Source organism: Mytilus californianus, unplaced genomic scaffold (assembly GCF_021869535.1).
Source record: "Mytilus californianus isolate M0D057914Y unplaced genomic scaffold, xbMytCali1.0.p SCAF_1, whole genome shotgun sequence".
NCBI lineage: Eukaryota > Metazoa > Mollusca > Bivalvia > Mytilida > Mytilidae > Mytilus > Mytilus californianus.
In genome coordinates this window covers 86997330-87023158 of record NW_026262581.1, presented here as the reverse complement: position 1 = coordinate 87023158, position 25829 = coordinate 86997330, and the positions used below count along the sequence as shown (strand labels likewise).

The following is a 25829-nucleotide window of genomic DNA, read 5'->3' as shown; positions in this document are numbered from 1 at the left end:
ATTTGGGTCTTTAAAAATCGATGTAACATGTGTATTCATAGACCCATTCAATTTTTTTAATTCTAATTTGCATCAACGACCTCACAGGCTTAACCCATTTTATCTAGATTATCTAGGTCTTCTTTTTCGTAAGAGATAACATGACATGAGTAAAAATGATCAACAGGTCAAGGTCAATCTGTAAAATATTTAGAAAATCGGACAACCCACTATAAAATTTTATTGCCCGTTAGATGTCAATTTTAATGAAATTTCACAGTTTTTGGTTAACCTCTCAAAAAATAAACCAGTAAAAGCAAAACTGACAGGGCAAAAAATATCAGCAGCTCAAGGTTCATCTCTATGTAATTTTCAAGACAATTAATCCATTTTGAAGTTATTGCCCCTAAGATGTATTTTTTGTTGTTGCAAATTTTGAAGTTTTTGGTTATTACCTTTGAAACTACAACAGATAGTCATAAAGAGAAATTATAAGCAGCAAAATAAGATCTACAAATAAGTTATCATATTTGAAATTGTCAATTGACCCCTTAGAGGAGTTATTGCCCTTGAAGATGATTTTTACCCTTTTTGCAAAAACAATAATAGAGAGAAACTTGAATAACCAGAAATGTTCAGCAGAAAGTAGATCTACAAGTTAATTTTAAACATGGTGGAAATTGTCAATTGACCCCTAATAGAAGTTTTTGCCCTTGACTGATGAATTTACCCATTTTTGCAGAAACCATAATTGATAGAGAGAAACAATGCGTAGCAAGAATGTTCAGCAAAATAGCTGACAGGAGTTATTGTCCTTGAAAGCTGGTTTTTACTCTTTTTTTATGTATATTTTTTAGGAACGATCATAGATAGAGAGTTATTGTAAATATTTAAGATGTTCAGCACAATAAGATCTAAAAATAAGTCAATGTGGCAGAAGTTGTCAACTGAATCCTTATAGGAGTAATTTTTCATGAAAAAAACATTTTTTACCCATTTTATGCTTTTTTGGTAGGAACTATAACAGGGAAAAACAGTATACAGCAAAAATGATAATCAAAATAAGATCTACAAATAAGTCAACATGGTTGAAATGTTCATTTGACCACATATAGGAGTTTTTGCCCTTGAAAGATGGTTTTTACACATTTTAAGCATATTTGTTATGAAATGATAATAAATAGAGAGAAATTGTATATATTGAAGATGTTCAGCATAATAAGATCTACAAATAAGTCAATGTTGCAAAAATTGTCAACTGACTCTTAATAGGAGTTATTGCCTTTGAATAACCATTTTTACCCATTTTATGTAAAATTTTGTTAGGGGACGACCATTTGATATTCTGGGGGGGGCCAGGAGGATTTGTTTTGGATCGGTTATTTATTTTTGTAAACTAAGAGGACAGATTATCTATTTTCTGCACTATTGAAGCAAGATTTTTAATTTTCATTAAAGCAAGGGACTGATTATTTATTTTCACAATTATATTTATATATTCGAAAAAATACAATTTTTAAATTATTAGTTTATTATAAATAATTCATGTATAGTCAAGTCATTATGTACCATTTAATCAGAATTAATTATTATCCTCTGCAGAAATGAATCTCCTATATTCCCCAATGCATATACATGTATTGCATACATACACAGTATTAAAGTTTGTTTGTAACTAAGGCTCTTTTAAAAGTATTGGCAAACATGTTTTTTTTTTGAAGGGTTTTTGAACCGCTGAAGGCCCAAGAAGCTATAGAACAAATGATGCAAAATCATGCCTTCTGGGTGTTCCCCAGACCCTTTCTTAAACTGAAAATGCAAGTTCTGTTTTAATAATTTTATGACAATATTTTGGTCTCAAAGCAAAATCACGTTATAGATTCAGTGTAAGACTTAAGTTTCTAGGAACAACATCAAAAGACAAATATGCATGATAAAGCAAAAATGTAATTCACATAGTTAAGTCTGTGGCTGCTGTGTTTTTTTAAACTCATGATCAAGTTAATAATAAAATTACTAAATTACAAAATGAATGCAGCACTAACAGAATACAGAAGGGCAATCAATGAACAAAAGACAAATAAATAAGAAACATTGATCCCGAAAAGTCAGGGGCTACGTCTGAGGGACTCACGGTGAACACAATTTGATATGGAGACAAGCGTTTGGTTTTGAAATTTCCTACATGAGGCATTTGTCTCAATGTAGTTACGGCCCTGATTTAATAAAAGTGAGGTAAGTGTTCCTGAGACAATTAACCTCAAGTTAAATGAAACCAATTTTCTGACATTTCAATAGATATAAGAAGATGTGGTATGAATGCCAATGAGACAACTCTCCATCCAAGTCAAAATTTATAAAAGTAAACCATTATAGGTCACAGCAAGTATATTTAAATAATATTTATACTTTTATTATTAATTTAAAAGATATGGGAAGTGTTTCTCGATTTTTTTTTTGGAAAAAAGATGAATTTATGAAGAATCTGGTGCCATCTCATACTTTCGATTAGACCTGCTGAGTTATTTATTTTCAATACATTGCAAGTCAGGTAATTTATTTTCAAACTACCACAGAACAAACCATTCATTTTTGTGATTATCAAGGCTGAGTTATTTATTTTCAAAATCCTCCTGGCCCCCCCCAGAATATCAAATGGTCGTCCCCTTACAAACTATAATAGAGTGCAACAATATAGCAAAACTGATCAGCAAAATAAGATCTTCAAATAAGTCAACATGTAAGAAATGGTCAATTTTACCCCTTAGAGGAGTCTTCGCCCTTTAAAGAGATTCAATGCAAACAGGATACTCTGCCCCTAATTGGGAAGTGTTAACAGTAATGGTTTTATAACCAAATACATATAAAAAAACACCTGAAATCAAGTACAGTTTACTTTGTCAACAAAAGAGTTTGAACATAGAACCTAAGATTTATTAAGTATAAAACATTTTCTGATGAAATTTGTTCACAATGTATCTTATAGATCCTAGTCAGTGTCAAAGCACTGCTTACTGAGCAGATGATACACAACAGAACTATTAGTCCACCAGCAGTGGTACTGAGCCTCTTTTTTAATGTTGTTTTGACTTTGAACTAGCTTTCAGTAACTGTGAGTACTCTTAGATGGGCACTTGTGTCTATAGTGTTTTTGTACTCTGTATCGATCTGATGAGTCAATCCCTTTTCAAGTGATTTTTATAGTTTGTTCTTATATTGTGTTGTTACACCACTGTTCCAGGTTAGGGGAGCATTGAGCATCCGCAACATGTTGAACCCCGCCACATTCTGTATGTGCCTGTCCCAAGGCAGGAGCCTGAAATTCTTTGGTTTGTCATTTGTTGCTGTATATCATATTTGTTTTTCGTTTGTTGTTTTGAACAAAAATCGTTGGTTTTTCTGTTTGAATTGATTTACATTTTTTCATGTCAGGGACTTTTATAGCTTGCTATGGGGTATGGATTTTGCTCATTGTTGAAGCTGACTACAGTGATCTATGTTGCTAATATCTACATCATTTGGTCTATGGTGGATAGTTGTCTCATTTGCAATGATACCACATCTCCTTATTTTATACAAATAAAGCAATATCAAGCATATTAAAAAAAATTGTTGTGTGAAGTGATTTAATGGAATATTCTTTATCAGGAACATTCAAACATAAAGTTTGGAAAGCAAAAGTGCTATAAATACATCAGAAGGAACTTTACAGGGATAGCTTAAACTACCATCTATGGTAAACTTTGACACCTGGGTGAGCTGGAAACATATTTTTTTGTTACATTGCAAATTTTCAACCCAATTCTTTTTTGAAAAACTGTAATATTTAATTATAGACTGTTAGGCAACACTGACAACCTGGTGGTCATAACATCAAGATTTAACTGTCTATGACTGAACACAGTGCTCTACAATCATATTTTATTAAAAATAATAAGAATCATATATTGCATCAGGAACAGTGTATATAAGTCCCCTTGATACACTCTATACATATCAAGGTAAGTTGTTCATGCTCTAAGGAGCTGTTGAGACGTGAAGTAAAATCACCAAATTATTCAAACTAAATTGATTCCTGTGCTATCAATTTATTGTTTGCACTGTTCCTAGTAAAGGTTGTTTTTCATCAGATACATTGTTATCCTTTTCAGTTGAGGGTTCCACTGATATAGTCTTCTCAGTTTCCAAAAATTTGCTTTGCAACATCTGTTTTCTGCTTTGATTCAAAATGCCTCCCTACAAAGAAAATTAAAAAAACTGTTAGCTTACAAAGTCCCCAATAATTAGTTTTATTGGTCAAAACCATCCTTTAGAACTCTACATTTTATTGCATGATGTAATGTACCTATGTAAAACTTTATACGTCTTAAGATTTTAAAGCAAAGGAAATAAAACATTTCCCCAGTTTGAGTAGCTTTAACTATGTCGATATAAATTTTTGGACAATGAACTGTCCCATTGAAAGAATACAATAGGTATTGTTCTCAGTGGAGTTTTTTTCACTGGGACCTTTAAATTTCTCCAAAGAGAAATCCATCACAAATTGATTAATTTACCTGAAGAAAAAAATTATTTCCTAAGTAGATGAAAATACGATTAATCCACTTGGTGATCACACATCATGATGTTGAACCTCACTATTTTAAATAATTTTTAGATTCAATAAAAAACAAAATTTGAAATTAAGTGCTCAGATCAATCATGTCCAACCGATTCTCAAGTAAGATTAAATTTATTTGGCAGTTGTAAAGTTATAAATGTATGAAAAAAGAGACATTGCAGATATAATAGTTTTTGAAAAGTGTTTGTTCAAAACAAATTTAGGAAAATAGTAGCCATTGCAACTATAATCACATTTTCATAAGCAGTGACCACATTACCGGGTACTATTAAAATGATTGCTTTATGATTAATTATAAATGGTGAACTAGTGAAATTAAATATTACCCTATTTGCATCACAAATATTGACAAATACTGCAGCTGTGAAACAAGCTATAGCTGTACCCATTAAGAAAATCATCATATACTTCCATCTCACCAGTCTCTCTTCTTCTGTTAAGCTATCAACAATAATCATTTAATAGGTTAGTATATTGACCTCTTGCATCTACTTGGTCCTTTATACCTTGAAATTTGGCCCTTTTTACCCTGTAAATTGTAGCTGATATCTGAAATATGTTTTAATAATGCAGAATTTAAAAAAATTAATTCAAGATAAAATGCAACAAATATCAGATGTGTTAACAGATAAAATATAAAGGCCCATCACTTGTGTCCCTAGTCTGTCGTCATTTGTTCATTGTTAACTTTAAAAAAAATCTCTTCTGAAACCATTGGGCCAATTGAATCCAAACTTGGCATCCATCATCTCTATGGTTCTACTTTGAAAGTTATGTCCTGTGACCCCGTTGTCAAACCATTATCATTTATATTACACAATTAATTTTCATAAGTGAACATATGTTTTCATCAAAATTTTACATTGCTACATATATAAAGAAAACATTGAAACATTCATCCTTTTGTCAAAATGTTCTTTCTTTCCTTTAAGTGCCAGTAATATAAACACAAAGATAATGAATACATGTAATATAATTTATTCTTTACAATAATAGACATACATATACCTGTTATTTTTGCCAAGAATTTCTCCTACAACCAGATTAGCCCCTCCCACACCAAACATTTGTATGGAGTTATTAACACCCATAGCAGTTCCTAACATAGACTGTTTTACAACTATTGGTATGGATGGCCATATAACTGCCTGAAATTAAAAATAGGAATTGAATAATCATATTGCCAATTAAACAAAAACAAAAAACCAAATTCCTGACAAGTTAATCATCACTACCTAAATTAAATAACGAGAGTTGATATCACACAATATCCAATTCTCACGAGTTGTGAGACCTATTTCTCTTATGGTCAACACTCTCATTGTGTTAAATAAAAAATTCTGAGAATTGTTGATCTAGTTTTTTATATCCCAGTATGACATCATATATCAGGTTCCTGCATCAAACTTTAACATCAGACATTTTAAAACTTATTGTATGCTTCAGAAGGTAATAATTGTATGCTTCAGAAGGTAATAATCTTTGACAAAAATAAGATTTCAGGTGAAAAGTGTGAGTGTTTTGTACATTATTGAAGAAATCACATATGCCTGTTGCCATGCATGGATGAAATTTACATAGTCTTAACCTTTGAAAGTCATCAATGACCTAACGAATAGCCAATGGAAATGTCATTTTATTGTCCCATGATGTTGGGGAAACCAATCAAATTAACACAGTTTTTGTATCACTTTTTTGTCTCACACTCTGTCCAGTGTGATACAAGAAATGTCTCTTCATGCAAAAAAATGGTTATTTTTGAAATCTCAAGAAGAGGTTTTATATGAATTTATAGGGTTAAATATACTTACCATGAAATTACATTTATATTATATAGAATATGTTTGCTTTCAGAACATGTTCTCATCGCAATTAACTAGGTGATTAAAAATTACATCCATATAAGATGTACACACCTACGTCATAATTTACCTGTGTAACACACAATATCTTCAGTTTTAATTTGTCGTTTAATTGAATAATTACAATTGTGTGAAACAAAAAACTGAATTTATACTAGGGGTGGTGGTGGATTGTGGTAAGTATATTTAACCCTATAAATTCATATAAAATCTCTTCTTGAGATTTCAAAAATAACCATTTTATATGAATTTGGTTAAATATACTTACCATGAAATTACATTTATATTATATAGAATATTCACTGATTAACAAGCAGTGTTTTATTTTGGTGGAGGATAAATTCTCTCACACATATACAATTTCCAACATATAAAAAACTATTTCAAAATTGTTAAAAAATAACTCTACTAAATTTTGTAAATACTGATTTTAGTCAAAACCGAAATTACAAAATTAAACTTTATTACACAAGAAAGCTATGCTGTATAACTATATGTATCAATGGCAAAACTCTGCAGATTGCATAAATAAAACTTGCAAAAATAGACTTAACTAAATAATCTGCAGGCCAGTATAGAAATTATTTCATTAAAGCTCCTACATTATGAGTTAAATGTGTTGTAATATTATTGCAACAGAAAATAAGCATTTATTTTATTTATTTTTTTAATTTGTCATGTGAATAGGTTGTTCTTATTGCTTGTACAAATCGACAAGAAGTAATTCAACCTTAGTATCATTTACTTTTCAACTTTGAAATATTAGTTTTCAAAACTTTAGTTTATTCAAAAACAATTAGCTTCTATCTAATTTTCCATTGTTTTCTCTATAGTTTTATATAACAACAGAGAATATATGACTGATGATCATTATCAATATCTTTCAAAATAAATTCTTTTCTGCTTAATTGTCAAAGAATTATAATCAATTAAAATATACTTTGTAAATAAGTGTCCTTACCAACAAAGTATAATAAAGACTCAAACGAAAGTTGTTTCAGGATTATGCTAAATCTGGATCAATCTATAAACTTTTTTGAAGTTATAGTCTCCTTGAGTACATATTCTTCTAGATATACTACTCTTGTTAATATCTAATAGATTTAGAAAGAAAATATTTTTTGTCAAGAGAAGTCCTGCATTATAGGAATGACATGATAATTTTCCTAAGTTAACCAACTCAATTTTAAAGTTTGATAGAAATTTCTATGAGTGGTAGAACCTTTGAATACAATGTCTACCAGTCCAACAATGAACAAACATTGTCTTTGTGTTTCGTATTAGACTACTTAAGTGTAAAAATAAAGAAAATGGACAAATCAGTGGAAATGTTTTAGTATACATGTTTTCCAATGGTATCATAATGCTTCTACAGAGCATTTGGATGTTGAGCAAGCCAAAACTGTTGTCCTAATAAGCCAAAAAGAATGCTGACAGATGAGTTTCTCAAACTATGAAAAATCTGTCTGTCAATGTTGTTCTGACATTTCTAATTAATATCTCACAATGGTATACTGTCTAAAATGTGAACCTTAAGCCACAATTGTTTTTAAATTATAAATTGCCATGCACAGATCCAAATTTAAAGAAATAAAAATTTGACATATTGAACAACTCTTAAACTGTTGCTCTTAACAATTGTTTTTACTTGTTTCAGAAAATATTTCGCAATCATAAATACTAACATGCAACATGTCAAATTTCGTTCTTTACATGTATTTAAAGAAAACACATGTTTGACAATATAGAAAACACTTGTACTAGCTTGTTTTTGAAAAGTGTTCTTAGTTGTTTAAGAAATGGTTTCACAATCAGAAATGCTCATTTCATTTCTCTCTTAGTTCACCTTATCTGAATTCTATACATTCTGATATGGTTCAATATAAACTAACCAAAACACTTTTGGTATTATTTTTGTGACTTCAACCCAGTCATTTGGTTAAACTAAAAGTCACTCAGAAAAATTTTGCATTTGTCCACAGATTTGACTAAACAAAATGAAAGGGATTTATATAATCACATCTTTCAAAACAATATTGAATAAAAATTTAAACTAACTGTTAATAAACACATTTCAATTTTGTCTAGTATATTCTTGCATAAAATACTAACTCTATGCCAGATATTTAATATTATTTCTGCAACTGCAAAAGTTGTTAGATAATTGTCTGGTCATTATGAAAATTGAATAGTGAATACCCTCAATTTTGGGATTAAATCACACCCAATCTGTTTGGAAACTTTCCTACATGTAGATAAGTCACAACTTGACTTTGACAAGACTAGAATTTTTGTACTCTTTGTGTAATAATGAACAAAAATAAAAATAAATAGTGACATTTTAAATTTAGATATTTACAAATGTCTTGCACTTATAATCATGGAACTATCGTATTGCATTTTACTTCCACTTACTAAGACTATTTAATGTTATTTGCTAACTATTAATCAGTCTTTTAAATAAACTGCTTTTCATGTATTTTGCTTTTAGATTAACTGTTTCTACAGGTGCTAAAATATGAGAATCAATTGAAATATATATATATATGTTTATTGGTACAATGTAGCCCAAAAGACCTCTTCTTTTTCCTGCATCTTGTAAAGACTGGCTAAAAAGAAGATTTATATAAAGAGATGTATTACATAGTTCATTGCTCAATCTTGTAAACTACTCTAATCTCCACGTCAATGTCTAGTATTTTTTAATGAATCTTGCATCAACAATGCTTTATATTTTCTGTATTTATTTAGTAATTAATATTTTACTAGTTATATCTAATTTGTGCAAAATCTATATGATATGCCTTTATTCTTAATCTAAATTCTCAAAAAACAAATCCTAATGATAATCTATTTTTTTTTTATATATCAGTATCTTTGAGTCCTCTATAGTTCAGCTTTCTAATTCAATATCAACTCCAGGAAAAACTTGTAGCAGTTTGATTAGCTGTATTAACTAGCAATCTCACATTAAGATTGAAAACAGACCCAATGAAGATAGCAGAATCTTGTCAAACTTCTTGTCATTGCTTTGAAAACAAGACGTAAAGGCTATTTTCTATCTTTTAAAGAGCTTCCCAAAAATCTCTTCCTTTCATGATTGGAAGATACATGTATTATTTGTCAGTGATTCTCATATGGTGAGGGTAAAATATACCCTTAAGTCTTATGTTATCACCTTTTTGTGTACTTAAGGCAAAATAGCACAAGTACATATCATATGTCATATGCATTGGCAATGTACACTCTGATTTATGTAATCAAAATATAAGCCATTTCCGTGAATCGAGTCTTTGTGAAATGCACCATAATGGCAATGATCCCCTAAACTCTTCTGAACCCAAGAGACAACTTATGTTTACTTAAAAACATATAAAAATCTGTGTTTCATTAATGCACACAAACAACCAATTGGTCATAGCATTACATACTGATAATATTAATGTTCTTCTTGTCAGTAATACACTGACCTTGAAAATAAAAAATTTATAATATGAGTTGTCACAAGCTATCAACAGGTTTTAGAATGGTGTTCCATTCTTACTGACTCAACATATTAGTAGTTTCTTAACATCTGTAAGAGAATAATTTATCAGTAAAGAAAAATTTACAACAGGTTCCTGCTCCGAGAAAATATTTCAGGCTTCTAAGAATTTACTGTCCTGATTAAATCTGGACATAATTATAAATTTTGTGTATTGACATGTTTAAACTACATACACATTTGTAAGTACTAAATAACTCTGTACCATTTCAGTGTTTTTTATCTGTCTTGGCCTTCTGCAGACACTCTTTCAATATATTATCTGAACTGTTAGTTCATCACAAAAATCAATGTGCAACCAAAAATTAGCTAAGATCAAACTGTGTGTTGTACTAAACATGCAACCTGCTTGTGCTTGCAAGTTGTTTTAAATACAATAAAGGTAGACCTACGTTATCTAGATGGAACGATTTCTACAACAATCAGATAGACCTGGACTAAAATTCACTATTCTGATTCGATTTAATTTTATTTCAGTATGTCAAATACTAAAAATTGTATTTCCAAGAATGATCTATGCTCCTTTAATATCAATGTGCGATCAATTAATAATTATGATTTTTAGGAAAGATCAAATCTGTACAATGCATGCAACGTACAGATCCAAAATCATGCATGTTGTTCTAGTTCCTACGTTCCCTGGATGAAACGATGTCAACATTAATCAGATAGACTTGGGCAAAACTTCCCTATTCTAATTTTAATTTTATTTGTGTTGCATCAACCACTTTCTATTTTCAATAAGTATGGTATATGTTCCCTAAATGGAAAGTTAACCAAATAAACATAATCAGTTCCGGGCAAATTCCCTATTCTGATTGTGATTTACATGTATCTTTCTACTTTTAATACTAGTAGTATCAATTTTGGTCTACGCTCCCTGTATGGAACGTTATCCAAATAAAAACAATCGTTTATGGGCAAATTCCCATTTCTGATTGAAATTTATTGAATCACTTAAGGTTCTAGTGACAATAGTGGTCTACGCTCCCATAAGGACGTTATCCACATTAAAATAATCAGATCTGGTCAAAATACCTATTCTGATTGTAAAAAATTGATGTGTTTACTCCGTCTCGTGTAAAGACTGTAAACAATCAACTCATCCGAACTTAGTGGTCTACGCTCCCATAAGGACGTTATCCACATTAAAATAATTAGATCTGGTCATAATACCTATTCTGATTGTAATTTAGTGATGTGTTTACTCCGTCTCGTGTAAAGACTGTAAACAATCAACTCATCCAAAGTTTCCACTTGACCCGTTTCGTAGATTGCTCAAATCAGCTAAAATTCGGTCAGTGTGGAAGAAGAATTTAAACATATGTTTATTTTTATAAACGGAGTACTCATGTAACATGTCCGATTTTGACAGAAAAGTTCTGCCTTTCCTCGCACCGGACTAAAATTTTGAAAATGGCGACTAAACAAAGGTTAATTTCTAGGTCGTCGTTGTTACAGACTCGTAATGTTGGCGTGTTTATCAGAAACTTGACAAAAGCGCTGTTTAAACATAGAAATAATCGTAAAACGATATTCCAAAAACAAATAATGTTTTTTTATAAAACATAAGGATTTTCAACAGTAGACTGTTAAAAATCCTTGTCGACGAGAAACATGCGTTCACTTGAACGCAAAAATTAAAACTGAAGATATTGTGTGTTACACAGGTAAATTACGACGTAGGTGAGTACATCTTATGGATGTAATTTTTAATCACCTAGTTAATTGCGATGAGAACATGTTCTGAAAGCAAACATATTCTATATAATATAAATGTAATTTCATGGTAAGTATATTTAACCAAATTCAAATAAAATAGATAACAGGCCACAACCTAAGAGAAATAATATTATGTTAAAAGAAATCTAAAGATATGGTCAAACATACTTTTAAAATATATTAGAAGACCTTGGAAAACAAGCATTTTGACAAATATCAAGTCAGTATCTTCAAGCATGACGAAAAAAAGTGTGGAAAACTGATTATTTGAGTGAATTTTCTAAGTCCAAGGACCATAACTCTGCACAAAATCATCAGAAGGGAACAAAATTCGAAATGGATCTGTAACTTTTTCATGATAAAAATATATACCAAATTTCAAATCAATATTTTCAAGCACAAAGAAAAACAGTGTGGAAAACTGATTTGTAGGACTGACAGATGGATGGACAGACAGACAGACGGACGGAGTGCAAACCTAAAGTCCCCCTCGACTTGTCGGTAGGGGACTAAAAAGATAATAAAGGGCAAACACTCAAGAAGGTAAATATGAATTTCACCAAGACAAGATAAACTTGTAATCTGTGCTGCTTTTTATAAAACATATATATGGTGGAGAGAATAATCTACATGTCAGATGATTTTGTCGAACTACATCAGACTTGTTCTAAACTACACTTACACTAGCAACTGAATATGTAATCCCTAACCAAACAGTCACTATCACAGGATGGATATGGGTAAAGGCTAACACAGTATAAACTGGTATCATCATAAAGGAACACATCAACATCATAATGCCTCTCTTTCCTATTCTATCCTAGAAATGTAAAATGGTATCATCATAAAGGAACAGATCAACATCATAATGCCTCTCTTTCCTATTCTATCCTAGAAATATAAACTGGTATCATCATAAAGGAACAGATCAACATCATAATACCTCTCTTTCCTATTCTATCCTAGAAATGTAAAATGGTATCATTATAAAGGAACAGATCAACATCATAATTCCTCTCTTTCCTATTCTATCCTAGATATATAAACTTGTATCATTATAAAGGAACCGATCAACATCATAATTTCTCTCTTTCCTATTCTATCTTAGAAATATAAAATGGTATCATTATAAAGGAACACATCAACATCATAATTCCTCTCTTTCCTATTCTATCCTAGAAATATAAACTTGTATCATTATAAAGGAACAGATCAACATCATAATTTCTCTCTTTCCTATTCTATCCTAGAAATATAAACTTGTATCATTATAAAGGAACACATCAACATCATAATTCCTCTCTTTCCTATTCTATCATAGAAATATAAACTTGTATCATTATAAAGGAACAGATCAACATCATAATTTCTCTCTTTCCTATTCTATCCTAGAAATATAAACTTGTATCATTATAAAGGAACACATCAACATCATAATTCCTCTCTTTCCTATTCTATCCTAGGAATATAAACTTGTATCATTATAAAGGAACAGATCAACATCATAATTCCTCTCTTTCCTATTCTATCCTAGAAATATAAGCTGGTATCATTATAAAGGAACATATCACCATCATAATTCTCTTTCCTATAACACCCAATACATATAAACTGTTTTCATTATAAAGGAAATTATCAACTTCAAATTCCTAATTTTATTGAGGGACTCATACAGGTTATTAACGAATGGCTGTTGCAATAAGGACTTCTGGAGGGGCTGGGGGCAAATGGGATATATTTATCAAAATCTTCAAATAAGACTTCTGTTGGGTTTTAGGATTGTTTTGGGGGTGTTAAACTTTTAAACTGGCCAAAACAAACTTTAAAGGTAGAAAATTAGAAATGTCATGTCTAGTACCGGTAGGTTAAATTTATTTATTGAAATATTCAAATTTGACTTCAGATGGGTTTTATGAGCATTTTTAGGTGTAAAGCTGGCCTAAACACATGTTAAATGTGGAAATTTTAGTTCTTAGGTTAACTGATTTGACCCCATGAGAAATCTGGAAAATCAGGGATTTTTAAAAATATGCAAATACACTGACTTTTGACACTGTAACTGATGCTGATTTATAATGAGATTTGGCAATAACTTTGTAATATAAGGGGTTCGTTGACATTTTGGTTATTTGACCTATTTGTAGGTCTTACTTTACTGAATATATTTGCCTTTTAAAGAATCTGTTTGTATATCATTGTATCTGTAAAAACTAAAAAAAGTAGTACAAATCATCTTTCAAGGGCAATAAATCCAATAAGAGATCAATTGATGATTTTGGTCATGTCTGACTTATATGTATGTCTTACTTTGGTGAACATTGTTGTTGTTTGAAGTTTCTCTCTATCTATCATAGCTTCTGCAAAAGAATGAAAAAAAAATGTCTTTCAAGGGTAATAACTCCTAGTGTTAAATTGACAATTTCGGTCATGTTGACTTATTTGTAGGTCTTACTTTGCTGACCATTTTTGCCAAACAAATTTTCTGTCTATCTAACTATCATATTTGATTTCAAGATAATTACCAAGAACTTTGAAATTTCATAAAAAATAATTATATCAGGGGCAATAACTCTAAATTTCTGATTTGTCTGAAAATTTCATGGCAAATAGAATTTGACCTGCTGATCAGTTTTGTTCTATGCTTTAGTTTCAATATATGCCAAATCTTCAAATTTGACTTCTGTTTGGTTAAGGAGTGCAAAATTGGCCAAAATAAATTATTTCAGTGGAAAATGGGAAATAGTTTAGTAGACAATGTGAAATAAATAGCAGCTTTTGTTCATTTTAAAATCCAACTTATTTTTGTATCTCAACATGGATATGACAGATTTCTAATTTAACTATTTTGATAAAACAATACATATTGAAATTGACAAAACATTTTTGAATTCACCTGTTTAAAAATATTCAATTCATTACCCCCAATTCTCAATACTTTCTTATTTTATAGAAATTGTTACTTACTATGACCATACCAATAAAAGGCACCAAAACAATAGACAAGTCATATACAACTCCTACTATTATTGATGACATTCTTGGACTGTAACCATATTTCTGGTGTACAAAAAAGCTGCAAGAATAATACAAAAAATACAGAGACAACTATAAACGTTATTGCTGTTCATACAGAAACTTACATCTAAACTTTTTAGTTTAAACAAAATAAAAGTCGTGAAGATATCTAGTAAAAGAATATTCTGTAATTTTCTAATTAAATGATTTCTAAATTAGGATGCTTGCTGCTCAAATGTTCATGTTTTCTTCTTGTAACTTCTCAGACATTTCCCGTATGAAAGCAAAGAACTAAAAGAGTTTGCTCAGCAACTGCTAAATTTCACTTTAATATTTTGTTTAAATACATCCTAACTATATACACAGCTCGGAAATTATAATATTGTTTTTTGTCAGTCTTTTTATGTTCTTAAACTTGAATTAAAATTCTTTGTACAATCCCATGAAAAAAAAACATAATAATTATTTTCCTGTTAAAAATCTTATTTTTTGTATTAAATGCATATAGGTATATCAAAAACAAGTAAGTGAATCTATCTTTATTTTTCAATAATTTCTATTTTTGCACTTTACCTGATGATAAACTTTATGAAAACAAAATTATTTTGATCATCTGTAGCAGACAACCTTTCAAGAAAATAATCATTTCTCAATCAATTCATATAATTACAATAAAATTTTGATTTTCATCTCATTATAATTTATAATATTCTTTAGTTAAAATTAATTAATTACAACTTTTAACTTTCAAACTTAGCTTAAGCATTTGCTTTGAATGGTTTGAGCTTTGCAGCAACATTTGGGTGGAAATTTTTATAAAGTGAATGGAAGCTTTGGTCATCAATTGCAGAAGCAGTGAAATTAAACAGGTTTAACACTGATCTGACCTGGCATCTGCCATGAATGGTAGAAGTGAGACATAGTAGAACATGACTGTCATAACCAATAACCAATAAGTCAATGTAAATTGTTTTATGTCAGAAAGTTTCTAGAAAACAAAAATGTTCTGAATAAAGCTAAACAAAATAGATATAAGAAGTTAATTTGAATAAGCAAAGCATTATGACTTAGGGTTTGTAGCTGCATTACACATGTATGACTCATGTACTATAACTAATCCTTGAAATTGGAGGATTAACTCAAAGTATTCAAAGTTTTCAAAATTGGTTTTATAAGGACATTCATTTACCATGTACATAACTTTGTTGAATGTTTCACACATATGCAACTATTTTCTTCTTCTCTTTTAATATTTAATATACATATGCATTGAAGATACCAGACAAAATTTTAAGCTTTTCATAATGACTCAAAAATGCTCTCAATATAAATAATTCTCAAAACTTGTCTAACCATGCAATTCTATTCTCATATCCAGGTCCTACATCACAAATTTTAACTTGATAAATCTGTAAGCTTTTGTGAATCAAAATTGCCTGAACAGTACTCTGATAAAACAGTAAAAGACATCTTTATTGTTACACAGAAACAGTAGATATTGAAAACAAATAACGTACAAATTTTTTGGATTCTGTTTGAAGTGATTGATGATCTCCTAACTGTTTGACTCCATGTATATCCATTATACTGACAATGATGGCTGATATAAATGCAACTCCACATAGAATAGCACCTTCAAGTAGAACACTGAATGTAAATATTTTCCACAATTTCATTTTTTCTATCAATACAATATTTACATTTTGATTCTATATTACTTGCTCCATGCAATCAAATTAAGAGTAACCATAAATTTTTTACCACTCTTTTAAAACAAAATCACAGATAAAATAAAACCTGTTGCTTGTAAAACATGAACAAACACAAGAGTGGACATGCTGAAATGTTTTGCCTGCTTTACTTATCATAATTAGTTATGTTGAAAGTCATAGAGAAAAAGGTTAAACAATAAGTATTTCATAAAATAAACATTCTCAATGATTCATGTAAATGAGGTAAAGGTCATATGAACCCTGTCAGACAGACATACACACCATGCAATCGTTTCATACCAAATACAGTTGATATAACACTTATATTACCTGAGAAACAGGCCTTACAATGAAAACATAACATTAACCAATGAATCATGAAAATGAAGTCAAGGTCAAATGAACTCTGACATACAGACATGTACACCTTGCAATCTTTCCATACACCAACTATAGTTAACCTATTACTTGACCAAGAAAACTTAACTGATCCATGAAATGAGGTCAATGTCAGGAGAACCCTGTCTGAAGGACACAGGGGCGGATCCAGCCCTTTTTAAAAGGGGGTTCCAACCCAGGATAAAGAGGGGGTTCTAAACATATGTCCCCATTCAAAAACATTGATTGTCAAAAAAAGGGTAGTTTCCAACCCCATTAACCCCCCCCCCCCCGATCTGTCTCTGGGGACATGTAGACCTTGCAAGAATCCCATATACCAATTTTTTTTTTTATGCAGTCAATGACCATGAAAATGAGGTCAAGGACAATGAATGGACAGATTCTTTGTGACATATCACATCTGTATACAAGGCATGAGACATCCTGGTCTTCAACTCCCTGAAATATAAAGCTTAATACAAAGAGTTTATGCTGTCACTGCTGCCAGATTGTATTCATAATGTCTCACATTCTGTGACTTTCCTAGCAGGTGAGACAAAAATTTGTTAAGTAAGTTTAAATGCAACTGGCTACTGTATTTCAACACTGCTTTTAGCAGTACAGTCCAAGAAATTTTTGAACTTCCATCTCTACACATTATCTCCCTGTTATGGAAAATGATTTCAGAACTGGTGCTTACATGCTCAAATGAGACATTAATGAAAATTATCTAGTGTCCTAAAAATGTTTAGTTTATAATACTTTGTATGAAAATTAAAAATCTAAAATAAAGTCTTTCTATACGTTATCATAGAAGGATTTCCTGTCTCTACTTTGAATATCAAGTGTAATATAGAAATTTAAAGTACACTATATTAAAGCTAAGTCAGATTTAACAAACATACAAATGAAACTGTCAATACAAATTACCATTCCAAACAGCTAATACCAAACCAAATTGACTGGCAAAACTCTCAGTAAAGAAGAAGTTGAGTACACTAGCCACCCTGGACATGGCAGTTTTACAGGCAAATGCGAAAGCCAGTTCTTTATTCTTGAACCAGTAAGCTGTCACTGTACTCTGAACAACTAAAATAGGTAAACAATGTAAACATTGATTGCTAGCATCCTAGATACAAATCATACCAATTCAGTAAAAGAACAGGGCTGCAGAAATTATGATTTCCAATCTTGATTGGATAAAGGGAACTTCCTGTATGTTAAATGAAAAATATTAATAAAAACATAAGCATTACACAAAGGGCAATGACAATAACAAAAACACTTATACCATATTGCAATATTTTTGTATTCTGATGTTTAACAGCACATAAAAAACAAGGTTGGTAAAATACAACTGAAGTTAGCTTATACTCATTATCAAAATTACTGCATATAACATACAACAAAATAAAAAAACCTACAGATTACTATGTTTATTTCGTAATACAAGAGGCTCCAAGGAGCCCAATCACTCACCTGAAACACTAGGGGATGTTGAGGCTAATTTTCACTTATTTCTGTTTTGTTTTCAAAATAATAGCTAAATTGCAAAAAAGGGTATTAACTACAATGAGGATTATGATTTTGGTCATGTTTGATCTTTGTAGAGCTGATCTTGCTGGTAGCTTTACTGTTTATATTTCTCTTTGTCTACTTCTTTTTCAAGATTGTACATTATCATGATTATATATGTAAAAAGGGTAAAATAGTCATTAAAGGGCAATAACTCCTGTAGGAGTTTATTAACATTTAAATCATGTTAGCCTATTAATAGATCTTGTCTTGTTGATCATCATTGGTGTCCATGGACAAACAATTACTCCTTAAATGAGTCATCTTACAATTTCGATATAAAAAAATACTACACTATTTTTGTAATACAGGGGGATTGCAAAGAGAGAAGTAGCTTATGTTAAATTAAAACCAGAATAGGTATACCTGTTAAAGAACCTCCTCCAGATCCAAAGATAAGTCTTCCGGCCAGCATGAGAGGAAACATGGCAGATGTGTCCTTCAGCATGGTGCCAACAGCAAATAAAGATGTCCCAAGTAAACACAAAAAGGAAAACAACAACAATCCAACTGAAAAGAAATTCAAATTTAATAAAATTTCAACAAAGGTTAAAAAAAACCCAGAAAATTTCTTATTCTTTAAAAAGCTTTTCCTGTTATAATTTCAAGAATCCTTCCAATAGAGTCTGTCAGATTCACATGAACAAAAAATTCGTAAGGGTTCTGCGGAACCCAGTGTCTCGCCTACTTTTTCTATTAATCGCACGCTCAACAAAAATGAGGAAGTAAATCAATAAAAATATTCCTCTTGATACTATCTTTTGATTGTAAGAAGCTTCTGTCCAAGTTTGGTAAAAATCCAGGATAGTTTATGAATCTAATAAATGTTTAAAAACTTTAACTGTATACTGAATGTAATGTTAACTGGAAAAAAACAAAATTTCCTTCTAGATACTAGCATTTGATCATAAACAAGCTTCTGTCCAAGTTTGGTACAAATCCAAAATAGTATAAGAAAGTTATTAAAATTTTAAAAACTTTAACCACAGAGTGAATGTGTTGTTTCCCAGCAGAAAATCTAAGTCCATTTAAAAGTAAAATAAGGAAAAAATGGATTTATTTTTTTACAAAATTTACTTCTAGATACTATCTTATGATCATAAACAAGCTTCTGTCCAAGTTTGGTACAAACCCATGATAGTTTAAGAAAGTTATTAAAATTTAAAAAACTTTAACCACAGGGTGAATGTAATATTTCCCGGCAGAAAAACTAAGTCCATTTATAAGTAAAATACGGAAAAAAATGGAATTTTATTTTTACAAAATTTGCTTCTGGATACTATCTTATGATCATAAACAAGCTTCTGTCCAAGTTTGGTAGAAATCCAGGATAGTTTAAGAAAGTTATTAAAATTTCAAAAACTTTAACCACAGAGTGAATATTTGTGGACGCCGCCGACGACAACGACGCCGACAGAATGTAGGATCGCTATGTCTCGCTTTTTCGACTAAAGTCGAAGGCTCGACAAAAACTAGCTAGTAATTTTCGAAAAAAAAACTCAGGTTTACTCTTCAACTAAGGTTCATGATTCCATGATATTATATAGATATATAAAATTAATATCAAACAAACAAGTTATCAAAATAGATAACAAAACTCAATTACATTTATTTTGTATGGTCATCTCTGAATTAGACAAAAATAACTACATCAAATGTTTTTACCTCTGTTGCCAAGGCGATCAACTAAAACACCAGCACCAATCACAACCACAGCATTTCTGAAGCAGAAAATGTTTCTGTTAAACCAAATATTCATTTTAAGGATGCTGACTTTCAGCAAGGCCCTATGTTAATCATTATTCCAATCATTTAAGTTATTCAGAAGTTCTAATGCCCAATAACTTATGTTGATAGAAAGGTTGTTTCATACCGTGCAAGAATAGATTAGAGTGAGCATACAGTAAATTCTCCTGTAATGTAACAAACCATGAATGGTCCTTTATACTTACGTCCATGCATATATAGCATAGAGTATGTTGAACTGTCGGGATGACATTCCAAGACATCCCTCACACTGTACACAGGTTTCATTGAATCTTGTGCTATTATCTGTACAATTTGTTATCTGTATTAAAATAATACTAAAAATATTTATCAAATAAATCCAAAATAAAAAAATTCTGAATAAAAATTTGAATAGCCTTTTAAAAGACTGTGATTATACTATCATTAACATCTTTGGCTAAACAACACTTTTTGTTTTTTTAATATATTTTAACATGAACAGAGTGTCCCCAATTTCACTTTCTTTTCAAATCTTTTCAAACAATAAAACTCATAAGTCAAAGACAAACTGACAATGCCATGGCAAAAAACAAAAAGACAAACTGACAATGCCATGGCAAAAAACAAAAAGACAAACTGACAATGCCATGGCAAAAAACAAAGAGACAAACTGACAATGCCATGGCAAAAAACAAAAAGACAAACTGACAATGCCATGGAAAAAACAAAAAGACAAACAACAGTCTACAAAACACAACATATAAAAGATTGAGCAACACAAACCCCATCAAAACCTGAGAGTGATCTCAGGTGCTCAAGAAGGGTAAGCAGATCCTGCTCCACAGGTAGCTCATGTAAGTACATATATGTCAATATTGAATTTGAACTTGATCAATGTAGACAGTTACTGTTAATCTATTTCAAACTTACTCCTTCTAGTCTATGCTGCAACACTCCTGGTAGATCAAAACTAAAGTACATTCCAAAAGTAAGTAGGCAGGCAAAAAATAGCAGTACAAATCTGTAAGAACCTTAAAAAAATAACAAAAACCATATGTATACATGTTTCATTACAACACAGCATGATCACTGGTACTTTTTTTGGTTGTTTGTTTGATGGGTTAATGTCACTTTCTATACATGCATACAATTTTATGGGAGCACCCAAGGAAAAATAATCATAGAACTTGGGTAAGTAACAGATAAACTAAATAGAATTGTCAATACATCTTCAAGACAATCAATTAAATTCACTAGATTTTCATGAACAAAACAAGTATGTCACCCGGTGGGTTTAATTTGACCTGAATTTATGATAAGCAGAACTAGTATCTTGAAGAAACGAAGAATGCAGTGAATTTATAATGAGTATAATTAGCTCAAGATGCCTGTATTGTTTACCAGTCTGTTTTTATACTTTATGGCACTGTCTAACCCAAGCCAGACCTAAAACAGGCCATTATAGCAAGTCCATCTGTCCATTTCTTACTGCATCTTTGTTTGTTCAAGGATTCATGATCTTCTTCTTCTCTTCATACCGGCCTCATTGAGGTTTTGAATTGAGATGTGATGACTACACTGATGAGGATTCCAGCCTATTTCTAAATATAGTGAAGAGGGATGTTATTCATAACAGTATACTTACAATCAGTTGCCTTCATTGTGATATATAGCTTTATATTCACAGACTTGCTGGTAAACATGTATCAAAATTGTCTAAAAACAAAAACAAACCAATTAGGTCAAAATAAGAATATTACAGTTAGAGGGCATTTAGTTTTTATTGGTCACTGTTTTTGTTATGAAAATAAACTATTTTTCAGGGTAGGAATGTAGTTACTTAACAATTGCATAAATATGAAATAAATAAGCTGATGGGCTTTAATTTGGAGCTAATACAATAAGAGGAATTTAAAAAGACTAGAAAGTAATTTCTTTCTTTCTATTAAATTATAGGGGATACCATAATATCTAGTAATTGTAATTTTTAAAGAAATGATTTTATAAATGTTAGTAAAAATTGAGAATATTTGTAACCATGATAAACAGACATAAATATAAAAGCAGTCTCTAATTTAATTATTTCCTTGTTTTAACATTCAAAGCTAACCTGAATAATTCAGTCCCTCCCCGTAATCGATCTCACCTACTTCCGAGGATGGAGTAATGGTAGATCAGCGCAATATAACAACTGAATAATTCAGGTTAATTCAAAGCATTAAGTTTAAAAAGAAAGAATTTTATTCATACAATTGTAACTAATTAATCAAATTTTTAATAAAGAAAAATAAAAATATGCTCTGCCTGAAATAAGAAAGTTTAACATTTTTCTTGTTCACCATTTTTTGTTGGTTTATTTTCATTTTCATTAAATTATAAAAATGTTTGCCTAAATTTAATATATTTATCTTTTTCCTTGCTTTTACATATTTTTTTTTTTATTAAAAGTAAGTCATTTACAATAATATAATTGAATATGTTTTGCCTAAATTCAGATTAGTAAATATTTTCCTTGATTTATTTTCATTTTTTTATTCATTAGAAATTATTGTTTTTCATTTGTATTTTTTTATGCAATTTACCTCTGTGTATTCCCCTAACAATGTATGTCTCAAAATCTAAATTGTTGTTATTAAAAAATCAGATATTGATAAGGACATTATGGAAAGGATAACCACCATATGGTATCATACTTATTAAGATTATTTGTCAAAAGGCATTAACTCCAGTGTTGACATCTTTGACAATAAACAGTTGTTATAAAACCAAACACTTGCAATATAGGCATCTAATCATGGGACCATCCAATCAACAGATCACTAACTATAGAGAAAATCACTTGGGATAACTGTGCCTTATTGTGTGACCCCTAATCAACAGATCAATAAACACTGTTTAAAAATTGAAATAAATAAAACATTACCTGGGAATAAACAATAAAAAAGATTTTTGCCTCTATTTACAAATACAGGCAAATTTGTGTATAAGAACCTTATCAAAGGTTGTGTGGGCCACCACATAGAATTATAGGATGTTTAGTAATCTTAGACATAAAATGCTCAGGAAACCATCCAGGCATGAATTTAGCCCGATTTTCTACTTGCCTATATCTCAACTACTATAAGTTCAACTTTAATATTATATCAAAATTTGGACCAACAAGTGGAATAACAAAAGAAACACATTTACATAAAAACAGAACACCAAAAGTTGTATAAAAAAATAAAGCTGTAAAGTTTGACTGCTAGGACATAATATATTTATTCTACTCTTTCCTGCATTTTTCATTTTTGTTGATAAACAGACAAAGACCTTTAATCCAAATAATTATGACGTCTTGAAAGGCCATTTTAATTTTTTGCTGTGACGCATAAAATAGCCTTTCAAGACATCATAATTATTTGGACTACAAAGCCTGATTATGAAAAGTATATACCTGACAAGATGGGTGATATAGGTGTAGTTATTTATATTCATAAGTCATTGACAGCTTTTAAAGTTGACATTTTATCTGAATCTGATTTTCATGAATCTGTGTGGTGCAAAGTGAAGTTAGAAGGAACTGATAAACTTTTATTAGGTTGTAGTAATAGGAGTCCATCGTCTGTAGCTTCAAACAATAAGAAATTGAACGATCTAATATGTCAAGGTTGTAATTTAAAATATAGCCATTATTTAATTATGGGAGACTTTAACTATCCTGAGCTCAAGTGGGTCGATAATAAAGCATCAACTGGTATTAACACAGATCCTTTTAAATTTTACAAGTGTATTCAGAATAATTTCCTGTTTCAACAGATATGTTTACCAACATGTTTTTGTTCTGGTCAAAATGCTATTTTACTTGGCCTGGTTTTTACTAATGAAGAAAATATGATAGCCAAAGACTCAATACAAACTGATTCACCAGTGGGGAAGAGTGGCATTGCATGATAAATTTTGATTTTTGTTGTTATTTGAATAATGAGAAAACTTCAGGCGATCGTTTTTTCTTATTTTAGAAGTAACTATGAACTTTTTAATGAGTGTTTAAACAACATTGACTGCGATGTCTTGCTAAATAATAAAAGCATTGATGAAATGTGGAAATGTTTGGCTTCAATAATGTAGGATAATATTGATAATTTTATTCATAAGAAAATGACTGACCGTAAATTTATAAACCCACTGTTATGGATGGATAGAGCTTCTAAGTCTGCAATTGTCAAAAAACGCAAATCATGGAAAAAACATAAATATTCAAGAAGTAACTTGTTGTATGCAAAATATGTGAAGGATCATAACGAATGTACAAATGCTGTTAGAAATGCCAAACTTAGTTTTGAGCAAAAAGTGGCCTTACTTTTATAAATTGTAACTTGGATGGAGAGTTGTCTCATTGGCACTCATACCACATCTTCCTATATCTATTAAAATCAAACACGAACGTTAAATCATTTTGGAATTATGTTAACAGTCAACATGGTCAACTTAAAACTAGATCAGGAATAGGCACTCTTGAAAAACCGGATGGTACTTTAGCAACCAGTCCTGCTGATAAAGTTGAAGTTTTAAGTCCCACAATTTTTTAGATGACATTAATATTTGTCAGGAACATGTGCTAAAGAAACTTAATAAATTAAAGACAGATAAGTCGGCTGGACCTGATGATCTACATCCAAAAGTTTTATACATATTTATATTATATTCACGTACGTAGTAGGAACGCGTCACAGAAAAAAAATTAAAATAGCATTTCAAGGCGTCATAATTATTTGGACTAGCCTGAGACCAAGGATTTGTACACTATACAAATGAGGGTCGTAATGGGGGTACCTTCATGACGAATAACCGTAAAAATTCTTGCCAAATGACGTTAACTGTAATTTTTGGTGCATGACGCTAAAATGTACACTTTCTTTTAGACGATAAAAAAATCAACTGATTTCGATGATTCAAAAATAACGGTAACAATAATTATTTGAGACCTCTGACGAAACACGATAATGATATTTTGACAAATCACAGTAAAATTTTAACCAATTTGACGCTAACGGTAGCCAAAAATGACCGTTTGACGACTGACGGTAAAGGGCATAATACACCTTATCGATATTTGTCCGCCATTACTGGACATCACAAAAGTTCCCGTAAAATTTTGACCTCATAATAGAAAATATCTGACGCCTCAATGGAAAAGTGATTTTTGTATGACGTCAAAAGTTCAAGCAGGACAGATACTCGGGTCAAGCGGGAATAGCGATAAGGTGTATTTCCTACCCTCACAAATAGACGTATTTACACTTGTATGCAAATTTGTCCGCCATTACGTAAAATCACACAGGTTCCCGTAAACTTTGACATCATAATTCAAAACATTTGACGTCACAATTAAAAAGTGATTGTTGCCTGACGTCAAAAGGTGATTCGGAGTAGATCTAAGGTCATTCGGAGGCAAAATATAGCTAAATACCAAAAGTGTAAATACGTTTATCCTTGCAGAGACATGGCTCTGTAAATTTTAACGATGTAACTGTTGTGCCTATGGGGATGAATGAATTTAAAGTAGCAAAACTCTAGCCAAGAATTTGTAAAGTATGACTTACTATACAAATTTTTTGGTCTAACCGAACACAACTGAAACAAAAAACGTGCTAGATTTTGACCGATAGGACATTCACCTCTAGAATTACCTCCCTTGAAAAATATCCGGT

The 25829-nt window shown here is 30.7% G+C and overlaps 1 protein-coding gene across 1 annotated transcript; it reads right to left on the bottom strand.

Annotated features, from left to right (window-relative positions):
- Nucleotides 1-3886: 3886 nt before the first annotated feature.
- On the bottom strand, nucleotides 3887-25802 carry LOC127709285 (major facilitator superfamily domain-containing protein 1-like). Its single transcript, XM_052214744.1, has 14 exons — nucleotides 25722-25802; nucleotides 21782-21852; nucleotides 21067-21167; nucleotides 20361-20476; nucleotides 20074-20129; nucleotides 18775-18918; nucleotides 17764-17922; nucleotides 16261-16376; nucleotides 15631-15731; nucleotides 14693-14801; nucleotides 12411-12548; nucleotides 5609-5748; nucleotides 4927-5041; nucleotides 3887-4215 (listed from the first exon to the last, which is right to left on the bottom strand). Exons 2-14 carry the CDS (start codon nucleotides 21837-21839, stop codon nucleotides 4063-4065), a joined length of 1506 nt encoding a protein of 501 aa, XP_052070704.1. The 5' UTR covers nucleotides 21840-21852; nucleotides 25722-25802; the 3' UTR covers nucleotides 3887-4062.
- Nucleotides 25803-25829: the final 27 nt, after the last annotated feature.

Bases quoted from the DNA above. Each gene is read 5' to 3' on its own strand.
- LOC127709285 (XM_052214744.1), bottom strand. From the start codon at position 21,839: ATGTTTACCAGCAAGTCTGTGAATATAAAGCTATATATCACAATGAAG. The intron at 14,802-15,630 runs GTCAGATCAGTG...TTATTCTTGCAG, and splicing joins CCATTCATGGCAGATGCCAG to CTTTTTTGTACACCAGAAAT. The intron at 5,042-5,608 runs GTATATGTATGT...TATTGTTGATAG, and splicing joins ATTCTTGGCAAAAATAACAG to CTTAACAGAAGAAGAGAGAC.